Source organism: Protopterus annectens, chromosome 3.part1 (assembly GCF_019279795.1).
Source record: "Protopterus annectens isolate FY-2018-M chromosome 3.part1, PAN1.0, whole genome shotgun sequence".
NCBI classification, from domain to species: Eukaryota; Metazoa; Chordata; order Ceratodontiformes; family Protopteridae; genus Protopterus; species Protopterus annectens.
The window spans coordinates 1,506,556,493-1,506,581,876 of NC_056732.1; the positions used below are offsets into that span (position 1 = coordinate 1,506,556,493).

General features: G+C 42.1%; 1 protein-coding gene across 5 annotated transcripts in view; it reads right to left on the reverse strand.

Annotated features, from left to right (window-relative positions):
* LOC122798540 overlaps positions 1-21,198 on the reverse strand; it is a 1,608,245-nt gene extending 1,587,047 nt beyond the window's left edge. For 4 of the 5 annotated variants that reach the window (XM_044067582.1, XM_044067580.1, XM_044067579.1 and 1 more), the window contains exon 1: positions 21,016-21,127. In XM_044067582.1, coding sequence (XP_043923517.1) covers positions 21,016-21,033 — 18 coding nt within the window. In that variant the 5' untranslated portion in view covers positions 21,034-21,127. Of the gene's footprint in view, positions 1-21,015 lie in introns of all 5 variants that reach the window. The other variant, XM_044067581.1, reaches the window with a different exon arrangement.
* Between the last annotated feature and the right edge of the window lie 4,186 nt (positions 21,199-25,384).

Sequence of the window (25,384 nt, forward strand, 5' to 3'; positions counted from 1 at the left end):
GACGGACTGTTTATGAGTATCCAGTCAAGAAGACTTTCTTTTTGATTGGGATTGCCAATTCTGGTGGGGGAGGTTATAATTTGTGAGAAACCATGGAGATTTATGAGGGTGGGGTTGGTCTCAGAGGAACATTGGTTCCTCTATATTCATATCGCCCAAGAGAATAGTTTCTTGTGGGCAGTTGATAGCAAGCCAATTTAAGATATGCTCAAGTGTGTCAGTGTTACTTCCAGGGGGGGATGTAGGTCACAATTAGGTTGATGCTTTTTTCCTTATTCATTTGTATCTTTAGGGCAATTAATTCTGCATTAGAGATCTGGGGAGGTTGTGAGGGGTTCAAAGTAATATTTAGTGAGCTTTTGAAGAGGACGGCGAGACCACCTCCTTTTTTTGTTGGGCGGTCATGTCGGTATATGTTATAGCCTTGTGGGGAGATCTCAATGTCTTTTGTAGCTGGTTTAAGCCAAGTTTCAGTCAGGCACATAATGTCAGGATGGTATGTGTCTAACAGAGCGTGCAAGTTGTGTATTTTGTTGTTTAGGCTTCTTATGTTTAGATGGCAGATAAGGAGGGAGTTAGGAGAGTTAGGGAGAAGTGATAGGTTATGAGAGCTAGTGTTTGTCATAGGGCCTGGGTTGGGGTGGATGTCTCCATCCTTGGGCAAGTTTTTTCTCAGATATTCTATGAGTTTCAAGAGTTTGAGTAATAATTTGTCAGCATGTTTGGATTTAGGAGACTTCATTCTTGGTTTATGGGGGTGGGGGTATTTGGTGTATTGTACTATATTGGTTGGGTAGTGAGTAGGATAAGCAGTGTAAGGTAAGGTTGATGGCTTGCAAATATGATACTTGGGATAGTGATATCCCTTGTAGATTTGGTCCTCATAAGTAGTTAGCACGTATAGTGAGGTAAGGACTAATAGAGTAAGGGGCAGAGTTTTTGTGGTTGACTTGAGAATCAGAGAGAGGTGGGGCTTCACGGTGTATAACATAGTTGTAGGCGTTTAGGCAGACAGCAAGTGCGGTGGGAGTGGTTCAAGTGTAGGGAGGAGGGGGGATGGAAGAGAAAGTAACGCGTGATTGTGTGAGAGTGTGGATAGTAGTGGGTGTGGTTAGTTAGGTATAAAAGTGGGACCACTGGGGGCGGGTGGGATATGGGGGCAGGGAGGGGCGCGGAGCAAGCCCGAGCGCAGCGAGGGCAAGCAGAGCGGGGTTAATCCGACCCCACACTGACCAAGGTAATGGAGAATATAGTTAGGTTTTACTTGTATCTTTTGCGTTTTCCCAATATTTTCACCAATTATGGGCCAGAAAGACCGAGGTTAATCTTTCGTTAATGAGATGTTCTGCTGTGTTTCTAGACTCGGGTACGAGCTTTTGAGGGTTTTTTTAAATTAATCTTATTTGGTAATTATAGTTCTGGATATTGACCTTGTCCGTTTAGGTTACTGTCCTGGACCAGGTCTTTGTAAAGCTTTCAGCTCACTAACAAGTTCAGTTTAGTGGCGCTTCTTGGTATGGGCGGCCGGGGAATTAACTGGGCAAAACCTGGGAGAAGAGAATATAAACACTTAGAGCTTACACTCAAACACTGTTCCTTCACAGAGTAATATACAGCAGGCTTATCCACATTTTCTATGCATGCATGTTTGCAATCTTTATGTAACAGGCTAAATAGTCAGTTAGGGATTCTTAGGTTACACAATAATTCTGTCAAAAACACTCTAACTGTGCTGTTCACAAGTTATACTATAAACTACAGAGACAAAATCCAGCTATGTCGTTTAGACCATCAGACAATATTCTGTTACTATAGCCTGGTGCAACAGTAAAAAGTACGCCTGCAATAACATTAGTGTAGAAATTGAATGCTGCTACGCTAAAAGAAGTATAGCCGTTAGCTTAAACATACTAGAAATGCAGTCGCTAAGCTTGTCACGCTAAAATTAGTATAGCCGTTGGCATGAGCATACTAGAAATACAGTTGCTAAACTTTTAGTGCTCACTACGTATGTGTAGCGCTGTGTGTAGGTTAACAGAGTAATTAATAGGCTAATGTATGTTAGGCTTTATCATTCAGATCCATTCGACAGACCATACAGTAGACTGAGTGCAAAGGTACAGATATTTACAGAAATATGTGTTATTTTTTTAAATTGCATACCCCACAAAGCGCCTAACTCCTGAGTTCTGCAAACACAGCAACAGACTTGAGGGAGTAAAGATGGTGGTTTAACTTGCGAGAATAAGAAACCTCGCATGCGTCAGAGGCGGGGTTAATCCGACCCCACACTGACCAAGGTAATGGAGAATATAGTTAGGTTTTACTTGTATCTTTTGCGTTTTCCCAATATTTTCACCAATTATGGGCCAGAAAGACCGAGGTTAATCTTTCGTTAATGAGATGTTCTGCTGTGTTTCTAGACTCGGGTACGAGCTTTTGAGGGTTTTTTTAAATTAATCTTATTTTGTAATCATAGTTCTGGATATTGACCTTGTCCGTTTAGGTTACTGTCCTGGACCAGGTCTTTGTAAAGCTTTCAGCTCACTAACAAGTTCAGTTTAGTGGCGCTTCTTGGTATGGGCGGCCGGGGAATTAACTGGGCAAAACCTTGTCCGTTTAGGTTACTGTCCTGGACCAGGTCTTTGTAAAGCTTTCAGCTCACTAACAAGTTCAGTTTAGTGGCGCTTCTATACAGCGCAGGCGCAGGCTATACAACAAGAGGAAAAGACTGAAGTCCAAGAACAAGAGGAAACTGGTTCAACAAAAGAAGAAATCCCTCTCTAGCTTAAACAAACAAATGAAAGATCTTGTCAAGTCCTCCAACGCTGATTACAAAGCAAAAAATAGACTCTCTAGCTAAGGATAATCACAAGGCATTCCTAAACTACATCCAAAATCTAAAAGCGAATACCCAGCTATGGGCTGGTGTGGATGGCACCACCCAAACAACCCGAGTTAACAGCCAACCTACTAGATGACAGATTGTGAGAAAACTTCACCTCCCTGTCCCCTCCAGTCATGCCCCATTCCTCAGCCTATTGTCTCAAAAAAGCAGGTCATCTTGGCTCTCTCTCCAAGGCCAGCCAAAGACACATCATCAGTGGGACCAGACAACATCCCAGGTTGCCTTTTAAACAACTTAAAACATGATCCAGCAGACCCACTTGGATCCCTGTTTAACCAAAGCCTAAGAACTGGCTATGTTCCAGCAGAATGGAGGACAGCAACTGCAATCCCTCTGCACAAAGGGAACCATCAGCCAACCCTACGAATCATAGGTCAATAAGCATGACAAGCCTCATCTGCAAGACCATGGAAAGAATCATTACGGACCTTGTTAGCAAGGACATGGGCAATCTTCAAACTCTGGACCCAACCCAGTTCAGATTTGTTAAAGGTAGATCATGCCTGTTAAACATGACTGACTTCTTTGAGAAAGTCACCAAGGCCCTGGATGAGGGAATGACAGTGCATACCACATACCTTGACCTAGCCAAGGCATTTGACACAATCCCCCACTCAGGTGTTCTAGAGAAACTCTCCCAATTGGGAATTAACCCCTACATTATCAGAGGAGTAGCCAACTGGCTCACTGACAGGACACATACTGTCAAAGTGAGTGACTTCACGTCTAGCAAAAGACCAGTCACCAGTGGTGTACCACAGGGTTCTGTGCTGGGCCCTTTCTGTTCAGAATTTATTTCTCAAAGGTCCTGGCAAACTTGGACGGCCTGTGGCTGACCAAGTTCACTGATGATTGCAACTTGGGAGCAATCATTGTGGCCCCCAGTGATGTTAATATACTGTAGACAGTGTTAATGCAGACAAATTAGTGCCAAAGCCACGGATTAAAGCTAAATGCAGAACAATGCATTATTCTATGCTTTGGGAAACCTGACATCCCTGCTAATTACATTACAGTCAGCACCTCCCTAAGAGTAGACCCAGTGGTACGTGATCTGGGTACTCGGGTTGATGGCAATTTGAACTTTGATCACCACGTACACACAGTAGTAAGAAAATCTTTCTATTCGGCACATCTTATAAGTAAAGGCATTGCAACTAGATATAAGGATGTTATAATTCCATTATACTCGGCCCTCATCAGACCAATAATGGAGTCCAATGGTCCCTTTTGCATGTGCCTCATCAGACACCTGCAACAGTTGGCGAGACCACAGAGGTTTCTGACCCAGAATTACAAGGCATACAAAAGTAGTCTTATGTGGAAAGACGAAAAGCCCTGTCACTGTATTCTATCTCTTACATGTTGCTAAGGGGTGACCTATGCCTGGCGTACAGGGCAGTCTCTGACCCAGCCCTGATGGAAATGCTGCACATTCTTAAATCAAATGGCAGGAGAGTCACTCGTTCCAGGGATCATAACTTAGCCTCTGACATGAACAGGTCATGCTGAAGAGATACATACATCTCCCAGACACTACAAATTCTTTGGAGCAAGCTTCCAATTCACATGAAACATAGCCCCTCCCTGACCTTCTTCAAACGCAACCTACATCAATGGATGGGTGACCACAGTTTTACTTCTGGGGTGGCGCCCATGTCCCTCCCAGACAAAGGAAGTCTGTATCAACTACCACAGACCATTACCTCTGTGAACTTCACTCACCTAACCACCGACAACTGGGGAAACTTGGAATAAATATGACTAGGCTTGTAAGGGCTCTAGGACCATTAGCCTATTAACCTCCTATGAACATATGAGCCTATAAAAATAGGTCCAAAAGTAACCCTAATACACAGGACTGCAGATTACTACAGGTAACTCTCATTGCGACAGACATACCTTCCAACTGTCCCTAATTTTGCAAAATGTCCCTAATGTTGCCTCATATTTTTGCCCTGTCCATCAAAAAATGTTTGATTTTCTGGTAAATCACTGTACAATCAGTAATGCCAGACATGAGAGTTTCATACATCTTATTGTTCAGAAAAAGCATGTTGAGGCAAAACCTGTCGTACCATCAACATAAGTAAATTAGAGTAATATTTTAAAACAAACTGTCCTTGATTTTTGGTCTTTGATTCCCCCCCCCCCCCCCAGTATGTTTGGATTTGTCCAGAATTCTTCAGCAAAGAAGTTGAGAAGTATGCCCCAACTCTGGCATCCTATCATTTTATCAGTGTTTTACCCACAGATTTATTCAAGAATTGGCATTTACTGCAATCAGTTTATCAATTATTCCCTTATACAGCATAATGCTAGATGCCTTAATTAGGTCAGGATAAGCACCATGTATCAGCCCTTCATTAACTGCTGCTTTTACTTCTTCAAAGAATGCAACAACATTCAAAAGACAATCCCTCCCCTATAAAATTCAAACTATTTCATACCAAAAAATACAGCAGGTCTGTGCCATTCTGGTTTTGCTGTGTTAAGAATCCTTTCTTGGCATTACAAATAATACTGGTCATGCTGAAAAGTATGTAACTTCACTCAGAGTTAATAAGAACTACAGCCTGATGCCATATTTCAAAGACACACACATACTATCCTGACTAAATGGAGAAGGGATCAGCAAAACAGAAAAAAAAAAATCTGCCATGATAAGTCATAAAATGCTAGGAGCAAAATTACTGTGTATTAGACGGTATAGCAATTACTGCAGTGGTGGTGCTGCGGTAGCTTTGTCGCCTCACAGTAAGACGTTGTCCTGTTCGATTCTCAGCTAGAGTGTCTTCTGTGTGGAGACATGCGTGAATGGGCGTACCTTCGCTGAAGGTTGTGAGTCAGAGCTGGCAACTCGGCAAGTAAAAATCTACTGCCAATCATTAGCGGACCGGAGTTCCGCTGTGGCGACCCCTAACCGGGAAAAGCCGAAAGACACAACAAGACAGTATAGGAATTACTGGATTACAAACAAATTTTAATTTCATTTTTGAAATGTAATTTTGCTTACTAGACAGTACACGTCCCTAAATAACAGGTGGTTCATAATGTACTAGGTTACATTTCCGTTTGATTTATACAGTAGCATCCCCCAAATTTCACTTCTATAAACTGCAGGGCAGTATGACACAGACTTGTAATAAAAGTGGTACTTCAAAACTGATTTTGTGGTACCAGTTATCGAAATATTATTTCCATTTATTTATCTGCATTTGTTGACTAGAAATTTTTCAACTGGGAAGTCCCATTTTCAGGGATGTCACAAGGAGATATCGCCATACATAATATTAAATACAAAATTATGCACTTGATGAGAACAGACACATTTCTCAATAAACAACTATACAACAGAACAGAAAAGTATAAGTTTCATTTCTTTGAAATATCTATACAGCAGAATCATACATAATCAGATACAAAATTATGCAGTAATGAAAATAAGACAAATGTATCGGCTTTAATAATCACAGTATCATCAGCATACAAAATGCAGTTGATATATGGGAATTCCCACAGTATATTGTTAATAAATAATGAAAAGAATAAAGGACCTACAACAGATCCCTGGGACAAACCCCGAAAGAAAGTACCACCATCTATTTAAAAGTACCCTGCAACTGGTCAGATTTGATCAATGCTCTACCTTAGTAAACAAACATATACAAATAAACAAATAAATATTAACATTTTTTTACAGCAAACAAGAAACCTTATATTGTTAACTTCAACATTAACAGCCTGACAGCAAATCTAACACAAGTGTCTGTTAAGTGTCTCTTTCCTAGTACCACAGTAAGCTTACTCTTCAGCAACTGTTTCTTGTGATATCAAACATTTCTGTTACTCTAAATAAATAAGACCTTCTTCACTGGATATTTTTGTGATTTAATGACTAGGCAGTTCCAGCAACCCTGATTTAATAAAGTGTATATCAGAAAATGAAACAGGCATAAGCACACAGACACACAACTAACTTGCCCAGAATTATCACTAGCTGTATGTGGCCATGCACCCACCAACCTCCTCACCTTACAAGGAACAGCTCAGAGGTGGGCACAACTGAACACTAACAACTACATTTAAGCATTCCTAGTGGTGGGGTTTCAGTGGATAAGGCACAGAAAAAAAGGGTTACAAGTCAGATCTGATATTATATATATATATATATATATATATATATATATATATATGGGTCTACCTGACATCATCGACAGCGGAAAACACCGACAAGCGAATCGCGGGCGCCAGAAGATCGACAATGCAGAAGACTGACACGATGGATGAAAACACCGACGCCGAGGATGCCGACATGGGAAAAGGCTGTGTAAGTATGCGGTAGTGACGGACGTTAGGGTGCGAGTAAGGTAAGTGTGGATATTGACGGTCTGTGGGGATAGGGGTGGGTTAAGTGAGTTAGGGTTAGGGACTGGGTTAGGTAAGTGTGCGGTAGTGATAGTCTTTGGGTTAGGGGCGGGTTAAGTGAGTTAGGGTTAGGGCGCGGGTTAGGTAAGTGTGTGGTAGTGATAGTGTTTGGGTTAGGGGTGGGTTAAGTGAGTTAGGGTTAGGGACTGGGTTAGGTAAGTGTGCGGTAGTGATAGTCTTTGGGTTAGGGGCGGGTTAAGTGAGTTAGGGTTAGGGCGCGGGTTAGCTGAGTATGCGATAGTGACGGACCTTAGGGTTAGGGTTTGGGTTGTAGATAGTTGTGTATGTGTGGTTTAGTGTGGGTTTGTAGGGATTTTGGTGTGCTTGTGTTGTGTGTGTGGTTTTTGGACAGGGGATGTGTTTTGTTTGTTGATTGTTGTTATTGTGGTGTGTGCAGTGTATGAGGTTTCGTGTTTGTGTACCGTCGGTTATTTCGTTGTCGGGCATGTGAGGTTTCGTGTTTTTGCACTGTCGGTTATGTGGTGTCGGTAATTTCGTTGTCGGTGTTCTGGGGTTTCGATTATGTCAGGTAGAACCATATATATATGCTATGTCACTAAATACAAAAGCTGTAACACACAACATGGAGGCAGCTAGTTTATGTGTTACACTAGAGATCCATTAGAGACTGGAACTTGGTGATGACTATGGGAACTACAACTGTTCAGTGGCATGAATATTCACGATTTGTATGTAATGCACAGAACGATGTGATTACACTCCAAATTCAAGGAAAAGACAACTTTATTTACCACCTTTCTGATGCAAAATCAACACTACAGCATAACAGCAGTCACCACAGACCACCATCTAAAACCTTTTCACAGTTTTAAGGTGTTACACACAGCACTGTCACACAAAAACAAAAAAGTGTGCTGGACAGAACTGTCTAACAACTTTTAAAGCCATTCATTCATTAGATGGAAGCTTCTCTTTTGCCCACTATTTTTGTGGCTGTTCTGTTTTACATCTTTCGAAGCTGTAAACATAGCTGGTCTTACTAAAAGGCAAGAAAAATGGCTGCCTTTAGAGCTATACAGCTGGGGGACCTTTTGTAACATTTACTTACTTACCTACTTTAAAGAAAGAAACATGGCTGCAGTGTTGCTTTAATTAAAATATATAAATAAATGGCCAATGACACCTTGTTAAACTAGCTACAATGCCCTATGACCCCTGATCCGACCAATCTCGTTGTAGACTTTCTGCTCTGACCCATCCAAGATCTAAACAATAAATCCAATTCATTGTCTGGAGTCTGGGTAGGATGACAATGAGCAGAAACCTTGCAAATTTTAAATAGGAATGTAGATGCAATAGTCACAGGGGGAACATCCTACTACCAATTATGGACACACTCATAATTTTTTTTTTAAATTCTGGCAGGCAACCAGAGAGTGTGGACAATGCAACAATAGACATCTTTACAAAGTTAATGTTGGATTCCTTTACAATGACTGTCTGGTAACTGTGCCAGTGTGTAATGCAGCTGAATATATTACTTTGACCACTTTTTATTGCAGCCAGATGCCTGAGATGTACAGTTAAAGTGTCAATAAAACCCTGCTGGTATTTGCTCATTATTCTGGATTTACAAAATTAATGGGATTACGATGAAGCAAGGTGCAATACCTTACTGTGTCCACTGTAATATCATAGGAGATTACCACGCTGTCGACTCGGAGGTCATTTTAAGCCTAGCCATTACAGCCCACTACTTAATACCCAAGACTGCATTCAGTGAAAACTGCCCACGTCTAGGAGGGTTGTGGGCTCTATCCCTGGTAAGAATTTCCGGTGCCCCATCCAGTTTCCTCTTGAACAGTGTCCTAAAGGTGCTCTGTTTCACATAATCTGGTAGCCTGTTCCAAAGACGTGGCATTTGTTGGGAGATAAATCTGTCCCTCCAGCATGTCCTATTTAATTCATAGACCATATAAGTCCATGGAATGGGTAGCCCTAGACCCATTTGATTTATTCAGCAAGTTCATTAGGTTTGGGTCTTGGGTTGCTCTGTAGGCCAGGCATAAATCTCCACTAAGGAGTCTATATGATACGGAGTATAGTGACAGGGACTTTAGTCGGTCCGTGTAAGGCACGTGCTGGAGGCCCTTGATCTTCTTTGTTAGAAACCTCTAAGGTCTCTCCAATTGCTGCGGGTGCTTGGCATGGTACATAACGAATGGGGTGTTACACTCAATTATGAGCCAGATAAGTGCCGAGTATGGGGGGGGGTTACAACTTCTTTTAGTCTCGAGATGATGCCTTTACTAATCAAGTGAGCAATGTGGAAAGTTTCCTTATAATGGCAGACACATTGTGGTCAAAGTTAAGGTTGCAGTCAACCTGTGATCTCACACCCCTTACCACTTCATGGGTACTTAGGGTATTGTTGTTGACTTGATAATGTGAAGTGACATTGTTTGTACCAAAGGGAATGATGATGCATCTCTTGGCATTCAGTTTGAGACCATGACTAATACACCCGTCATTGATCTGTGTGAGACCCTCTTGGAGTATACTGACATCATGTTGGGATTCAATGACTGCACCTAGTTTGCAGTCGCCTGCAAACTTGGTCAGCCACAACCCTTTAGTTTTGGTCTGAACTGTTGTGTTGGTTTTATCCAGATTATAGTCTCCTCCAACACCCTGAAGATATGCTGAGTTGAACTGAACCTCATACAATTTGCTTGATGATAAGTATATAGTTTGTGTGTATTTTTTTGTATATGTTGGGGGGAGTATCTGTGTACATGCACTCGTGTGTGTTTGTGAAAAAATATCATAGATTTATACAAGCGCACACACAAAACTTGGCAAGTACATATATAACCTTTCTGGATAATAGTAAAAAAAGAATATTTAACAAGTAATTATATTTCAAAAATAAGGCATAAAATGCATCACAGAACATCTAGACTCTCACAGCTTCTCGGGCCCAGTGGCCACCCCACCCCCAGCAGCAACAGGATTTTGACACAGGCTTAACGGGAGGGCGGCTTCTCTGCAACCGCTGCCCTTGCTTAGGAGAAACTAGTTGGGATACATTACTGTAATCATTCCAAACATGTATGTAGCTGGTTATCTTTTGGGTAGGGATAAGGAGGAACACTAACAGCAACAAGTAAAAATGTTTTACTCCGGACATTTATTCATTCATTTTCATCCCAGTCTGACATCAAAAAGGTACACAGAAAGTGTCTTGTCTTTTTGGAGTAAGGAAGGAGAGACATGCTGTGTATATGTATCACTGCCAAAACGTGAACTATATAAAGGTACTCATTTATTATTTTAGTTATATCTCAGTCTAACACAAGAGAAGTATGCAGATGATTTTGTGTGGGGGTTAAGGTGACAGGCACTAATCCATGACAATTTATGGATGCTTGCAACCATATATCTTCTTGTTCTGTTGGAAAATACTGCTTTGCCAGCTAACAGCATTAAGCACTTGACAAGAAAAACATAGGACTGAAGTTCTTTCCTTAATCAAGATTTTTGTTTAGATCATTACTGCATCAAAATGTTGTGGAAAAAAGCTCTAAAATACACCTTACAGCACCTAAAATCCCATGAATTAGACCCCAAAACCCTGGCTTAACTCTATATCCTCCATAGTTAATTCTGTGAACTCTTGTTCAGTTAGTATGTGTTGAAAGGATGAAGGAAAAAGTTGAAGAGCAAGATAAAAGTGTGAAAAAAATAATCTGGATGTGGGGGAGGGGGGCATACTGCCCTTGCTTAGAGCTCCATTTCACCTAATGTCAGTCATAGCTGTATACCATTTTGTGTTTTTACACTCTTCTGGTTACTGGGACCACATGGGGCAGATAAAGCTTTAGGCACTACAAAGAATTATGTTACGCTCCTCAATCATATGTACCATTGGGTGTTCTTGACATGGATGCCAAGATTCACTTCTGAAGCTTTGCTTCACTCTCAAGGTCATCTTCTTAACATCCATGTATCAAACACATGGTTATTATGGGAGATCCCATAGCAATCTTCATATTAATCATCCGTTTCTTAACTGTGTGATTCCACTGAACTCTTTTCTTTTTAGGGGTGCTGTAGTATACAGATCATCAAAGATGACATAATTACAGCTATTTACACCAGAACTCCTTGTGTGCACTAAGTGTTCTTTGAATGCATGTTGGGTCAGCAGTGCCAGTAAGTGATTCTGTAATATGTAGAGAGTGTAGAACCTTGCATTAGTTGAACTATCTAATGGACACTTCAGCTGCATTTGCTAACATTAATTATTACTGATCAATATACTGAGATTATTTTAAAAATGTACAAAAAAAAACTATTAAAAATATCTAACTACTTTCAAGCTCTCATCCCTTTCCAGTAAAATATTGGAGGGTCAGGTATATTTTGCAGAGGATATTGTTGCTGTGGAACAGACTCTCCATCCACAGAAAAAAGAAGTTATGTCTTACCACAACGTTCCATCTGTGTTGTTGATCTTTTGTTCATTCATTACAGATAGGACCTCAGTTCCGTCCTCAGAACTGATACGGCCATTTTCCAGCTCACGCAAGCCAAAAACTCTCAGCTAAGAACTTACCCACAATGCCCCTCTCCTAGATACTCCAGATCAAGTTTGCCCACCCTAGATAGAAGATGTAGTAATAAGAAAAAAGGTAGGAGGCTCTGTCTGTGCAAATACCCTAACCAGGAGTTCTTGAAGTCCACCAGGAATCCAAGCAGGGGGAAGGAGGGTGGGAAGTAATGAATGAACAAAAGACATAACTTCTTTATCTGATGATGTAAATCTTTTGTTCATACATTACATACAAGACAGAATCCCCAGCTATTTGAGTCCAGGGTGGCCCTAAGGAAGGATATTCCTGAACACCACAGAACCAAAAGATGCTCGTCCCCTGGAGGCCAAATCCAATTTGTAATGAGATATGAAGGTATGAGGTCTTTCACAAGTGGCTGCTGTGCATATATCATCCATAGAGGCTCTGGAATGAAAAACTACAGAAGTAGCCATAGATCTGGTAGAATGAGCCTTTATTCTGGAAGGTAAGGGTAGCTTATTCTGTTGGTAGATAAAGGTAATGACGTTTCTAAACCAAGAGGATAAAGTCACTTTGGAAACAGGTTTACCCAATCTGGGTCCTGCACAGGCCACAAACAATTGGTTTGTTCTCCTGAAATCTTTAGTCCTGTCCAAAAAACAACGAAGCTGCCGGTGCACATCAAGGGTGTGCAAAAGGTACTCCCCTCTATTAGAATGCCTTGGGAAGAAAACCGGCAGGTCAATAGACTGCTTAATGGAAAATCCAGAAATGACCTTGGGCAAGAAAGAAGGGTCAGTACGAAGGGATACCCTATCCGTGTGGAAGATCAAGTAAGGACTCTTGACACTCAAGGCCTGCAGCTCAGATACCTCAGGTGAGTGTTACTAGAGGTATGGTTTTCCATGACAAAAATTTCAAATCACATGAATCAAAGGGCTCAAAGGGAGAGCCTGTGAGAGACTGAAGCACCAGAGTCAAGTCCCAGGGTTCTAAGGGTGGCTTGACCAGAGGTTTAACATGTAATACTCCCTTCAAAAAGGTCTTGCATAGGCGGTGTGACATAATTGAAGAATTATCAAGACCATTATGAAAACTGGCGATAACTGCTAAATGTACAGTGATCGTTGAAGCTGAGGCTCCTGCATGTAGAAGAGTAGACAGGTATTGTAGAATATTCCGAATAGGCATAGAGAAAGGGTCTAAGTTCTGGTCTTTCGCCCAAACAGAGAACCTAGTCCATTTACTAGAATAAACCTTTCTAGTGGAAGGTTTGTGTGAGGCCAGAAGAATTTCATGAACAGGAGATGGGATGTCAGGCAGCCTGGCAATCATTGGAAGTGGAGGAACCAAGCTGTGAGCTTGAGACTGTGTAGTTTCGGATGAATCAATCCCTGAGGATGAGATAAATAGGTCCTGGGAATGATCCAGGATCCACGGGCTGTGAATCAGGTGAGGCCATTGAAACGGGAACCAGACCGGACGTGGCCAGTAGGGAGCAATGAGGATCACTTTGCTTTTCAACCTCTGAGCTTTCTGGAGAAATTTTGGAATGAGGGGAAATGGGGGAAAAGGCATACAGAAGACCTGGGGGCCATTCATGCATTACAGCATCCCTCCATGGTTCCCCCTGAGGGGGGATCAAGGCAGAATAGCTCCTGTATTTGTATTTCAGGGAAGAAGCGCACAGGTTGCAGCAAGGCGTGCCCCAAAGTTGGAAGATCCGATCTGCTATTACAGGGTTGAGGGACCACTCGTGAGGCATCAGGATGTTCCTGCTCAGATTGTCGCAATAAGGTTGGAACTCCTGGGAATGTGCGTTGCTATAAGAAAGCGACTGGAAGCTATTGCCCAGTGCCAAATCCTCATGACTTCCCGACACAGGGAGTAAGATCTGGTTCTGCCGTGTTTGTTGATATACCAGATGACTGACATGTCTGACTGAATTGCAATGATCCCAGAGGGTACGGATGCATGGAACGCTTGCAATGCTAAGAGAACTGCTCTCAGTTCCAGGACATTTATGTGCAAGTTGGCCTCGATGGGGTTCCAGGTGCCTTGCTCAGTCTTTCCCTGAAAATGCCCCCCCACCCTAACAGTGAAGCGTCCGTGGTCACAGTGGCAGTGGGTTGGGGAAGAGAACGGTTGACACCAAAGATTCTTTTGTGGCTCCATCCACCATAGCATTTCTTCCTTGCAACGGTTTGTAAGGCGTATCATGTGGTTGAGTGGGTGGGTTAACAACGACCATTGTGCAAAAAGGAGCTACTGCAGGATTCTCATGTGCAGTCTCGCCAGTGGTACTAAAGTAGTAGCAGCTGCCATGGAGCCTAAGAGTTGCAGTACAAGTGTGTGAGGAAGAAGGTCTTGAATTTGGTGTCTTATTTTCAAAAGCCTGTGAGAGGGGAGAGAAGCTTGACAGGATGGTGTCGAAGACCGCTCCAATAAATTCCAGTGTCTTCATTGGGGACATTTGAGATTCGTCTTTGTTGATTGTAATCCCCAAGTGGAGAGCAAGACCTTGAGTGTAAGAAAGGCTGTGGACTAGGAGATTCCTGGTCGGGGCAGTAAGGAGCCAGTCGTCTAGACAGGGAAACACCTGGAATCCCTTTAGTCGAAGATGGGCTACCACAACTGCCATACATTTGGTGAACATTCGGGGGGGGGGGGCTGTCGACAGACCGAATGACAGTGCCCTGAACTGGTAGCGATTGGCTCCCAGCCTGAAGCGGAGAAACCTCCGGGAGCACTGATCCATCTTTATGTGGTAGTACGCATCCTGTAGGTCTATAGAGCACATCCAATTGTCCCTCCCTAGGAAGAGAAGAATGGACTGTACTGTGACCATCTGGAATTTTTGAGGTTAGATAAATTTGTTCAGTAGGCGGAGATTCAGGATTGGTCTCCAGTCCCTGTCTTTTAAGAACCTCAAGTAAAGCCCGGAGCCTGTCTATTCTGGTGGGACTGGTTGGATGACTCTTTCTTAGCAGTTTTTCTATTTCTAAGGCTGCTAATTCCCTCTGATTGGGTGGTACATCGGGGATTCATTTGATGGTAGCCTCTGGATATTATTCTCTGCACCCAAACATTGGTAGTAATAAGATGCCAGCCTGGTAGATGCAGAGAAAAACGACCCCTGACTGCTTCCAGAGGAAAGCAATCGGGACGCTGCTCAGGAGCGCTGGTAGGGTCTGCCGGAGAAAGAATCTCTGGCTCCCTGGTTACGCGGACCCCCTCTACCCCAATAGGAGTTGCCCCTCTGCCCCGGGGGGATTGTTCTTCACCACGAGTGTCACAAAAGGATCCTTGGGATTTCTTGAACCATATCTTTTCTCCCTTCTGGTTCCTGGAGTAGGACCTTTGGGGGGGTGGAAAAGTGTATGCCCACAGCACACAAGGACTTTCCGTCTTTTTCACTACATGCAAGTGTATCTCATACCTTGGGTCCGAAAAGTGCAGATTCATCGACAAGTGCATTGACAAAGGAAGATTTAAAGGGGTCTGTGAAGTTACACAATCGCATCCAAGCATTACGTTTCATGACAACACCAGATGCGGCAGCTCGAGCTGCCCTTGGTGGTGTGAGATATCAAGCGCATTGAGGAGTTCAAGATGGATTCAAGGATAGCTAGCTGTGAGGCTACAGTGTCAGGTACCTCATCAGGCAGTACTCCCACCAAAGAGGAAGACATTTCAGAAATTAGTTCTCTCTGGAGTTGAGTAAAGTGTGCCAGATAATTCAGCAACCAAATTGCAAAGGTCACTAACACATAGGTCCGTTTGAGGATTTCGAGAATGTCTCCGAATGAAACGTCATCTGGGGGAAGAGCGTGGGGAACCTTCTCCCTCATCACAATCAGTGTCTTCTGTGATAGATTCCTCCGGGGAGTCAAGGTGCTTCCTCTTGCACCATTTCTTCCAGGGTGGCTCTCCAGTGGGATCTTCTGAGGAGGATTCCGGAGAAGGGGTTCCCTTCACAGGGGGTTCTTGTGACTCCCGTGCCCAGGAACCCGACATAGCGGGTTGGGAGAGGAGCATGCTAGGGGAGGGTTCTGATACTGGTGTCCTAGGTGCTGGCTGTGAGCCTTCAGAATGAAGGGTCATTTCCATCACCTGTACAGCAGGCTCACTCGAGCCCACCTCCAGCTGAGGGGCTCCGAGAGAACTGGAAGCTGTCGGAGCCATGGACATTGACGGTGCCAGTGAAAAAATGGGAGCTGGATTAGGTACCAAGGTACGGACGGTCCAAGCACTGCTCCGAGAAAGCATCGGCTCCATCATAGCCAGTGCAGCAAGGGTGGTCAGTGCCGACAGGGGAGACACTGTTGTCGGAGCAGAGACAGTATGTACCGAAGCGGATATCAGTACCGGGAACAGGAAGGATGCTGGAGGAGGATAAGCAGGATAAGATGAGGTAAAGGATTCCGAGCCAGGAGGGACGGAAGGCCTAGCTGGAATGGGCAATTGCCTTGCTGCCAGAAGCTGATCCACAACCCGCACTAGGTCTAGTTCAGAAAAATTCCTAGTGGATTTAAAGGAGGCTGCTGAAGGGGAATCAGGTCTTTCTAGAAAGGGACTAAATCTCTGCCCCAAGAAAGGGTCGTAAGTTGGAGAACATCTTGTCCTTGGCAGGTATTCGAACTTTGGAGCCGATGGAGCCAAAGAAACTGTCTGCACTGTGGCCAAGGATGGTGCCAAGGCATGTACAGTCATTGGAGTCCATGGAGCCAAAGAAGCTGTCAGCACCGTGAACAGGGATGGTGCCAAGGTATGTACAGTCATCGGTGTCCATGGAGCAGAGGAGACTGTCGGCACCATGGAAGGGGATGGTGCCAAGGCATGTACAGTCATCGGAGCCAATGTGGGAACCAGTGGTGCCGTGGTTGGAACCGAAATAGGAATGAATGCCATGGTTGGCACCGAGGGAGAGGACACAGAGACGACTCAGTTCCGTAACCGACGGGGATGCAGGAACAAGTGACTGCGTTTTTTCCTTATATCTTTTGTCTTAGGAGGGGGCGAGACCTCCGACCCAGATATAGCCTCCGAGAAGGGTGTCTTGAGTAACCCTTTTAAAATAAGTTCCTTCTGCTAGTGTCCAATTACTAAAACTAGCACAAATGTCACAATCAGTTTTAATATGATCCACGCCCAAACAGTAGACACAATGGACATGTGTATCTGAGTTAGTCATCTCAAGTCCACACTTGTCACACTGTTTAAAACCAAACTTAGCTTTGTCTGACATGGTAAGGAAAACAATGCTATCCTATCGAAAGAATAGGACAAAATAATATATTTAATAATATTAACAATAATAATAAAAATCTTAATAATAAAATACCAGTGATGTTAGTTAAGGAATACCACTAGTAAAAAGGGAATGCCTGTCAAAGACAGGAGAGAGGGACAGTAACAAAAAGAGAAAAAAATTAAATTACCAAGGAAAAGTGTTGGAAATAGGCCTAGGTTATAGGCGACAGTGAAAAATGGCTAATTTGACTAAAAATTTAGCAATTTAGAAGAAAAAACTGTCATAAAATAAACAATTTACTACTTAGCTTTGAGAGAGATGGCTAACACGTCTGACTAGGAACGCTGCAAATGAGATCTGGAGTATCTAGGAGAGGGGCATTGTGGGTAGGTTCTTAGCTGAGAGTTTTTGGCTTGCGCGAGCTGGAAAACAGCTGTATCGGTTTCGAGGATGCAACCGAGGTCCTATCTGTAATGTATGAACACAAGATTGACAACATCAGATACAAATTTATCCCTGTCCATTTTCAAGCACAACTTAGAACCTTGCATGGGGAAAAAGAAAATTTACTACAGGACAGCCCCGGTACTACTAATTGAAACAGGCAATTCTTAAATGCTTTATTTCATGCAATGGTCCTCTCAAACTATCTATGGTATGATCATAATTATTCTCATTAGGGAAAATATATAATTACCGACTATAAGGCTCAATCTATAACCAAATGGGACAGGTTATTTCAAGCACAAAAATGGAAACTAGGTAGGCTTAAAAATAGCCTGCAACAGCAACTAGGCTAGTACTTGCTTATTAACCTGTAGAAAACCTTGCCAACATTACCGGGGTACACATACAACTATTTTGGGGGGTATGGTGAAGAGGCATGCTGTGAGTATACTTATACAGAGGATCATGGGAAGTTACTAGGCTATTGGCCCTGAGGCTCTTATAAGCCTAGCCAAGAGTTTAGCCCATGTTTAGCCAAGTCAGCTCCTGATGCCCATGTCCTGCAGGGACATGGGTGGAATTCCAGGGATGGATTTTCCATTTTCCATCCAGTTATCCAGCTTGCACTTAAAAGGGGTAAAGAAGTACTTCTGCTTGACCTGGAGAGGGAGTCTATTCCACAGATGGGGGAGTCTCTGGGACACAAACATGTCCTGCCAACAAGTCTTATTGATATCACAGACCAGGTTGAGGCCATGCGTGCGGGTTACTAGAGTGGAGCTTGACTTGCGTATATGAAGCAGTCCCATCAAGGCGAGGTCCGAGATCACCTTGTATGCCAGACAGAGGTCACCTCTGAGGAGTCTGTATGAAACAGAGTAGAGAAATAGCCCTATATGTGTATGGTAGATTTTTTGATGCCCTGGATTCTCCTGGTGAGGAACCTCTGTGGTCTCTCCAGCTGCTGCATGTGCTTTGCAAGGAACATGCCAAATGGGGTATTGTACTACATAATGGGCCTTATAAAGGAAGAATACAGGAATTTTATGACCTCCTTGTCCCTGGATGAGATACCCTTACTTATGAGGTGGGCCATGTAGAAAGCTTTCTGTACAACAGACGCAACATGGTGGTCAAAAGTCAGGTTGCTATCAACCAGGGTGCCCAAATCCCTCACGACTGACTGTGTGCTTAGGACGTTGTTATTAATGTGATAATTTGTGGGGACGTCACTCTCCCCAAAGGGGATGAGGACACATTTTTTGGTATTCAGCTTGAGGCCATGTTTCTGGTACCAGTCATTTGTTTGGGTGAAACCCTCTTGGAGGATGTCTACGTCACTTGGGGAATTCATGACAGCTCCCAATGTGCAGTCATTTGCAAACTTGGTCATCCATAGCCCACTGGTTTTGACCTGCATATCAGAAAAGTATATCCCAAATAGCAGAAGCCCCAAGACCAAACCCTGGGGTACTCCGCTCATTACAGGTCTACTGCTTGAGGTGGCTTCCCCTATTTTGACTAGGTGGGCTCCATCAGTGAGCCAGTTAGCTACCCATCTGGCAACATATGGATTGATGCCTAGTTGACAGAGTTGATCTGTAATGCCCAAATGAGAATAGTGTTGAAGGCTTTGACCACGTCAAGGTAGGCGGTGTGCACAGTACATGGCTTTGGTGACAGTCTCAAAGAAGTCGACCATATTTAACAGACATGACCGCCCCTTTACTAAAGCAAACTGTGTGGGATCGAGTGTTTGGAGATTGCCAATGACCTTGTTAATGTGGTCCATGATAACCGGTTCCATGGCCTTGCAGATTAGGCTAGTTAAGCTGATGGTTCTATAATTTCATGGACCGGTGGACACTCCACCTTTATGCAAAGGGATAACAGTGACGGTCTTCCACTCAGCTGGGACAAAGCTGGTACTCAGGTTTTGGTTGAATAGGAAGCCTAATGGTACTGCAACATCCTGTCTGAATTTGTGTAGGATGCAGACTGGGAAGTTATCGGGTCCCATGAAGGTGGTATTTTTTGCCTTTGAGACAGTAGTGATGACCTGTTCCCTAGATATAAGAGGAAGGGGCCAGGGGCCAGAAAGGAGTATCTGAGCTGCAGGCCTCGAGTGTCAATAATCCTTACTTGATCTTCCACACGGATAGGGTATCCCTTCATACTGACCCTTCTTTCTTGCCCAAGATAATTTCTGGCTTTTCTATTAAGCAAGCTATTGACCTGCCGGTTTTCTTCCCAAGGCATTATATTAGAAGGGAGTACGTTTTGCACACCCTTGATGTGCACCGGCAGCTTTGTTGTTTTTTGGACAGGACTAAATCTTTCAGGAGAACAAACCAATTGTTTCTGGCCTTCGCATGACCCAGATTGGGTAAACCTGTTCCAAAGTGACTTTATCCTCTTGGCTTTGAAACGTCATTACCTTTACCTACCAACAGAATAAGCTATCCTTACCTTCCAGAATGTCCTGATTTACTGATGAGGGCGAGGGGTGAAGTTTTATATAGGTCAGCAAAGAGTTGAGATATATTACTGTCACTTTACACGTTTCATTTTAATCACAACAAAATGCCAGTGGACATATAAATACTACTTTAAAAGAAATCAGATGCGCGTGTGTGGGTGGCTGGGTGAAGGCAGGGGCCCAACCTGAGACTTTATCCTGTCCCTAAGCCCCAGAATTCCTAACTATAGTCATGACTAATGGTGAACGGAAATTTTGTTTTATTTTTAAGAAGCTAACAACCCTGCTTTGTCCCCTAAAGTTCTGTGGGTAAAGAAAAACAGGCCAACAATCGGGTGAGTTAAAAGGCCACCAAGCCAGTCTAAACAGTTGCACTCCAAGGGGGGGGGGGGGGGGGGGGCAGTTGACCCCTGCCAAAGAGATAAGTAACAACATGATGCAGAAATCCAATCAAAATCTGCCACAATGCTAAATAACACTTCCACAAGTGTAAGTTAAGTTTTTAACCAACAAAGTTTTTTCTAATATTCTGAAGTTTTTCTCCAAGTTAAAACAACGACAGCGTGTGCATCATTTCTCAATTCAAAAACAAGAATTCGAGATGTAACTCCGTGTGTTTAACATTTACGGTATAATGACAAGGACACCTGTTGACCATGTATATAAAAACCTGCATTATACGATAATTAAGACAATGTCTGAAACTTTTAACCCTGTTGCAGAATGTAAACATTTTGATTTCTTTCGGAGATGACGAAATCAATTTACGCCCACTCAATACACGTCATCAGAGACTGATAGTTTCAACTGCACTACAGGAGTAAATACCTACAATTTAACGACCTGGCGGCCTGGTCTGTATGAGACTGTCATGAGGCAAAACCTGTAAACCCTTCAGTTTCTAGTGACAGATACTGTTCTAGCACCTCTTCTCCTTGGTTTCTAAACCCAAGGTACTCACCGTACTAGAAGACTCCATGACGGCAAACTGTAGGGTGCCACAATTACAGTAGCACTTCGAAAACCATTTAAAGTCCTAGTAATTTCGGTTTTCATTCCCACCTCGCTCCACCCACGGCTGATTCGCACCAACAATATAGGAGGGGCACTAGAAAACTAACTACCGCCTCCTAACTTTATTATCAACAAAACGGTCATGTAAATATGACAGAGGTGCAGCATAGGAATTTTACGTTCAAACTCCGCCTAGCATATGCTGACTGTATGTTCAATAAACTGGTAGGGCGTGGTGCGGCGGAATTAAGCCGTGTGATAACAGACCAGTTTAGCGGTCCGCATCCTGTTGAGTAGCGTAATAGTGACTTTTACTAATGAAAGGTTGACAGCATATAAGACTGCAAATAATGATTCAAGTATTTTTTTTAAGTAAAGTAAGCCTGTAATTCTAATGAGTGTTGATATTTATTAAGTGTAATCCACCCATCACCTTTTCTTAGAAGATTGTCAGTTTTTTTAGAAGAAACAAAGAAAAATTTTGAGCCAAAGACATGGAGGTCCGCAAAAATCAGAGACATTGGAGAAGTATGGTAACGAGTTTAGCATGCACAAACAAAAGGCTAGCAGCGTAGTACTGGCCCACTGGGTAAAGTAAGTTTCAGTGTGGGAGGTATTTTCAATATAACATCTTCTGACACAGTAGAACCTCCGAAAAGTTAAGTATTGTTACGTAAATTATTATACATCACAAAAATGTTTACTTTTTGTAACAGCTGTGGTTAAGTCTATAATTTCATAACTTGGTCAATTCCTGCCTTCCCTTAAACCTCACTCCTCCTCATTCTGAATGTTCTGTTCCCATAATCCCCATTTATTTTTATGCAATTAGCTCCGCTACTTTTCTAAAGATTCCACATCCAGTTCTTATATCTGCATTCAATATTTCAAATACAGTTGGTTTACATTTTTATTTCTATTTTCTAGTTAGTTTTTTTGGCAGCCAGTAGAATTAAACTTGATAAAGCATTGCTATGTGCAGATATTTAAAATCCTCTGTCCCAGCTCAACATAGTTCAAAATTCTGTAAAAACAAGTATGTCTTTTGCAGTGACTTGTAAATTTCTAACAGCACTGTTTTGACCTGTGAATTTCATGTTTTTTAAACATCTTTATTGAATCATCACATTTGGAAATATGTTATTGGTGCAATTGATTAGTGGAAAAGAAAATAACGCATATTTTCCATTGTTATTTTCATGCAGCATACACAACACATTTTATTTTTTAACAATTTCTATTCAACGGTGGTGGTGCTGCGGTAGCGTCGTCACCTCACAGTAAGACGCTGTCCGGTTCGATTCTCAGCTAGAGCGTCATCTGCGTGGAGACATGCGTGAATGGGCGTACCTTCGTTGAAGGTTGTGCATCAGGGCTGGTAACTTGGCTTGTAAAAATCAACTACCAATCATTAGCGGACCGGAGTTCCGCTGTGGTGACCCCTAACCGGGAAAAAGCCGAAAGACACAAACAAACAAACTATTCAATATAATATTATATAAATTCCTAATTTCCTACTTTCCCTTAAATCTCATTCCTCATGAACACTGTTCTGTCTTTATTGTTCCCAGAAATTCCATTTATTTCTATGTAATTTGCACTTTCTGGTTTTCTAAAGACCCCCACAGTTTTGTATCTCCTGTAAAATATTCAGTACTTCATTTACAACTGGTTTAGATTTTGACTTAAATTTTAAAGTAATTGTTTTTTGGCAGCCAATTAAGCTTAGTAAGGCCTTACTTTGTCTAGGCAGTTCAGATCTTATATCCCGGTTCAAAAGAATCATTTGCTGCGTTACAACCATTTGCTCCCCCCACACATGCACGCACCCACACATGTTGTAGATTTATATGTTGATACTACGCAGACAGAGGTGGAGAACTCTGTAGAGTAAAAACTCAATAAGAAGAGCAGCTCCTTCACTTGACAATTGCCTTCTGGCTCTTGGAATCACTATCATGCCCTCACAGAGTGAGGAAAGTTGCAAAGGCATGTAGTAGAGGACATCTCAGGTAAACTGGACCCTGTCTTTGTAGGGCTTGATAAACTAATAATAATCTCTTATATGTTATATCTCAATGAAAAGACAACCAGTATAATGCCTACAGCCCTGCAAGATCTAGGAATATCTTTACATAGCCTGTACTACAGTAAAGAAATACAGCACCAGTTGCAGATGCTGAAGTTTCTTATCAGCCAGTTTAAGATACAACAGTACAGCGGTGATATTGTGAGAAAACAGGTATGTGCCACTGTCAGTAGATTCTGGTGTCTCTGTATGGGACAGTATCTCTAGAGAACTTATTTTCAAAACTGAAAAAAAAGAAATCTGTCAAAAGCAGGTACATTTTATCATCAGGCAATGCATTATGCATGGGCTGTGAAACAGAGAGTCACTTCTGACCGATGCTCTCCAAAGACAATGCAGAAGCCATTTGCAGACAAAGGGTTAAATATTTGTCTGCCGTACTGGAAATAACCAATAAGTGTATTCCTATGAGACTACTAAAGGTACAACAACAAAAAGTGTTTAGTTTTTTTAGTAGCTTCTAATTTTGAATATTTTCTATTATTTTTTTTAAGAGTGAGTTAATAATTCCCAGCCTCTTCAAAACAACACAATTTTATTGTGGTATTCAAGGGAAGTGGAAGACATTTTACCGAAGTGGGATGATTAGCAAGAGGAAGAAATCACGTTAAAGCACAGAAATCATAGGCAGTTTCCCGTAGTTGTCCTTTAAGGGGGCACTATCCATTTTTAGAAAGCAATGTTACTGCATGCTAGCATATACTTGCATGCTTGAGCTTAACTGGTATTTATAGGTTCTTAATAGGTTAACTGTCCTTGTGGGCAATTTTAAGCCTAGCCAATTATCTGATTTGAAAATTAAAGCCTGCATGCTGTGTCTGTAAGGTAAACACCTTAACAATTATACCAGTGTTCAAGCTTAAACAAATTTATGCAACTTTGTTATACATGCTTGATAAAGTAAATAAAGCCAGGACATCATGTCTGTAGACTCTGGAGTGGAAAATGTATATGCTTGTGCAGAAGATGATACATTTCTTCAAAGAAACTGCACTCAGTGACCCACCCTACAAATCACCATTATACAATATGAGTTGTTAAAGGGTTATATCTCTGGTTGCCTGGAGGAAGCAGGTTTAATCAGCAAGAGTCTGGATAAAATATTGGAGAATGTGACCCATATATGAGACTGTTGGCCACTGGGGACACCAGAAGTGACAGAAGGAGCTTAGCATAAAATATGGGTTTAGAACTGGCTGCTAGAGTAATTTGTAAATGTGTACCTTCAGATATGGAATGCACTTTGGCTTGCTTTCAGAAGTTATTGTAAATCCTGTACTATTGCTGACACACTTACTATGATGCTTAAAGTACAGGTTCAAGAGCCTTTGTACTGAGGATATCCAAGAATGTTGCCAAGACAAGGAAAAACATTTCCATATATACAATGGTGCTTGCAGCAAAATAGCAGACCTTCATATGGAATTAAGTATACATTCAAATATCATGACATTCCTTAATGCATTCTGCTCTCACCAAGGCTTTGCTAGCTATGTGAAGAGGCAATCCTACCTTTTATTTATTTGTTTGTTTGTTTATTTGCTTACCTATGCTTTGATAACCAGGTTAGCCCTACTGGGTTTAGCCCATTTGTGGAGGATATTCAGAGAGAAAAATCTGCAAATAAACTAAATGCTCAATCTTGTATCAGAAATGTATTTTAGATAAACGAGAACAGTTCTATATAAATATATACACAAATCTAGTTAACAACCTGCAATTACGAAGGATAAATAAATAAATAAATAAAAACATAATAAATGTACACAATACTACAAAAAAAAAAAAAAAAACACTTGTGTGAGGAACATAAGGGCAAAGAAAATAATTAAGTTTAGAGTATTCATCAGTTATAACAGTACTTTTTCTGAAGAAGTCTATTTTAGAGTGGATAAAGTGCTAAACGTATTACATGTATTTGCCATTACATTCCTCGCTCAAGTGTTTTTCTCTTTTTTTTTTTTGTTAATATATTTCATGGAGTGCACTCATTTTTGTGGACTACTGTCTGGTCCAGTTTGGGTCAAGCTGTCACTGGGTAATCTAAGACACTTACAAGTTTCCCAAACATTGCGCTGGTTTTATTAAGATTAGCTCTGATTTTTTTTTTTTGTGATCACAGGTCTAAAATAGTTGAACCATGGTAGAATGGAGTGAGATGCAAATATGTCAGGTGAGCTTCCAGATTCCCAGATAACAGTGTATATGCATATAGGCTGATATTTAT